The sequence below is a fragment of the Arachis ipaensis genome, chromosome B6 (assembly GCF_059453495.1).
Source record: "Arachis ipaensis isolate K30076 ecotype BB chromosome B6, ASM5945349v1, whole genome shotgun sequence".
Taxonomy (NCBI): domain Eukaryota; kingdom Viridiplantae; phylum Streptophyta; class Magnoliopsida; order Fabales; family Fabaceae; genus Arachis; species Arachis ipaensis.
The window spans coordinates 69,651,528-69,654,299 of NC_142441.1; the positions used below are offsets into that span (position 1 = coordinate 69,651,528).

General features: G+C 35.4%; 1 protein-coding gene across 1 annotated transcript; it reads left to right on the forward strand.

Annotated features, from left to right (window-relative positions):
* Nucleotides 1–494: 494 nt before the first annotated feature.
* LOC148561237 (eukaryotic translation initiation factor 5A-2) lies at nt 495–2,320 on the forward strand. The gene is made up of 5 exons (XM_088491996.1): nt 495–825; nt 1,348–1,470; nt 1,587–1,643; nt 1,739–1,813; nt 2,060–2,320. The coding sequence occupies exons 1-5, from the start codon at nt 703–705 to the stop codon at nt 2,162–2,164; spliced, it is 483 nt and encodes a 160-aa protein (XP_088348122.1). The 5' UTR covers nt 495–702; the 3' UTR covers nt 2,165–2,320.
* The last annotated feature ends 452 nt before the right edge of the window (nt 2,321–2,772 follow it).

The following is a 2,772-nucleotide window of genomic DNA, read 5'->3' on the forward strand; positions in this document are numbered from 1 at the left end:
AATAATTTAAAACAAGATGTTATATTCGACTATAATTATATAAAAGTATGACTATATTATGTGCATATCAAATATATATTTATTTTTAATTAAATTACATATATATTTATATACAAATATATTAGTGACTAATTTTAGTATACAAATATCATATAATTAATAAAAGTAATGCTTGTTTGTAATTTTATAAAACTAATATTTGACTTAACCTTCTGTTATGTTATCATGTTCAATTAGAATAAGGTGGAGTTTGACGAAAAATGAAAAAGATAGGGCATAGTATATGTCAATTAAATTGAAAAAAATTATAAAAAAATTGAAGAAAAATACTAAACGAACCCTAGAAACATTTCAGGTGCACCGGAAGTATCAGTGCTTCAGTTATTTTAACCGTTGATCTGAATTATAAAAAATATATATAATATATATTAATTAAAATCAACGGTTAAAACAACTGGTGCACCGGTACTCCCCGGTGCACTTGAAATGTTTCCGTAGTAGGTTAAGAAAAGCACAGAGAGAGAGAGAAGAAAAGACACACGCAACTGGAATGAGCGAGAAAGAGCGCGTGGGAGACGTGAGATATAAATAAATCGCTATCGTCTTCGCCTACTCCGCCACACTCACACTCATTACACACACTCACCTTTCTGTTACCCGAGTCGAATCGGTGAGTGAGTCAAATCGGAGCGAGTCATCACCATGTCGGACGAGGAGCACCACTTCGAGTCCAAGGCCGACGCCGGAGCTTCCAAGACCTATCCACAGCAAGCCGGTACCATCCGCAAGAACGGTTACATCGTCATCAAGGGCCGCCCCTGCAAGGTCCCTCTCTTTTTCTTCATTCAACTCATAAATTCTTAAAATCTACCTGCTTCTCATCGAATTATTCCTTCGATTTTGCTTTTCATCAAATGATTCACATGCTGTTTGTTCCTTCCGTGTTTGATTCTTATATTACTCATTTTCTAAATTATTCATGGTTTCACTAATTGAGATCTGTTGTATTTTCTTCGTTTTTCGAGTTGTTGATTTAGAATTAGGTATATATATTTGGAACATGTTTGGTGAATACTTATTCTGGTGAATTAATCGGTTTTTTAAACCTCGATTTTTTTTTTTTTTTTTTTTTTGAGTATAAGCTGTTTGATGAAAGTTCTCGAACACTGACTTTTATGTGTATGTGGTGTTCGATGCTGAGTTTGAATTTGTTGAACCTGTTTAAGTAGCTAGGGATTCGTGTTTTGATTTTACAATTTAGGAGCTATTGTTGATTGGAAGAATTTGGTGTAGTCTCCATCACAAGTCACTGATTGATGCTTACAATTGTTTTCTTTTTCATAACAGGTTGTTGAAGTTTCAACCTCCAAGACCGGTAAGCACGGTCACGCTAAGTGCCACTTTGTTGGAATTGATATTTTCACTGCCAAGAAGCTCGAAGATATCGTGCCCTCCTCCCACAACTGTGATGTATGAATCTAGTAATTATGTTTCATGTGCATTCAATTCTTGAATTTCACTGATAAAACTAAAACTTGGAAGAACTCATGCTGGAATGAAATCTATGCTATCTTTTTGTGCTGCAGGTTCCCCATGTGAATCGTACTGACTACCAGTTGATTGATATTTCTGAGGATGGATTCGTGAGTTGCTACTTATGTTTACTTCACTTGTTTTAATTCCTATTCTAATAATCTTGCTCCTTTTGTCTGAATGCTTTGCTCCAATGATGTTACAGGTGAGCCTGCTTACTGAAAACGGCAACACTAAGGATGACCTGAGACTCCCCACTGATGATAGTCTGCTTACTCAGGTTTGTTTATTGCCTTTTCTGTTGGATTCACATTCTGCCAGAAGTTATACCTTGTTTTCCATGAGATTTGGTTCAGGAATGCATTAACTTTTCCTAGGATTTAAGGTATATGACATTCAGCAAAGAGGATAGGTTGAATGTAATATCACCTAATTTCATGGGAGGAGAATGTAATTTACTGTTTATTCTTGATTTGTTTTTCAGTATTTTAACTGGGTATATAACATTTGTTGGTGGTGTATGCAGATAAAGGATGGATTTGCTGAAGGTAAGGACCTTGTTGTGTCAGTGATGTCTGCCATGGGAGAGGAGCAGATCTGTGCCCTGAAGGATATTGGTCCAAAGAACTAGCGTTTTTATGTTACTAGCAAAGATATTTTTGTATGGTCTTGTTCTACACTTGGATTTATTGAGGTTGCTCAGACTAGTCACTAGTCTTACTAAAGCTGTTTATGGATGTGACAGAAACCCTCTTAAAATTTTTATGCTTGATATTGTTTTTCTAAATTCCGGAAAATCTATTACCTTCTTAGAAGCGTGTTGTTATGGCGTATTCTGCGTTGCCATTTATACCTATATGAAATAATAGTTTACAGTGAAGTACATAAATCTATTAAGGCACTACTATAGCAAAAAGGGGAAGGTGTCTTGCATTCTAACTTTGGATAAGGTTACTTTCTCTTGAAAGTTATCTACTACGTGTTTGGATAAATCTATTTTGGTATTTTGTTCATCCTTATCGGTTGCGGCCGGTAGTCCCCCAAAATCAAGAAATAAGAAAAAAGAAAAGGAAATGGTTTTTGTGGCCCCAAACAAATACAAAACTTCTGAAGTTCTAATGCTGATTTTTGTTATTGTTTAGCTAATTATAAATGGACTAACAAAAAGGGGGCATTGTTGTTGGGTTGAACTCACTTGGGCCTAATTTAAAAAAAGCTTATACAGGCTTCGACTGCCGA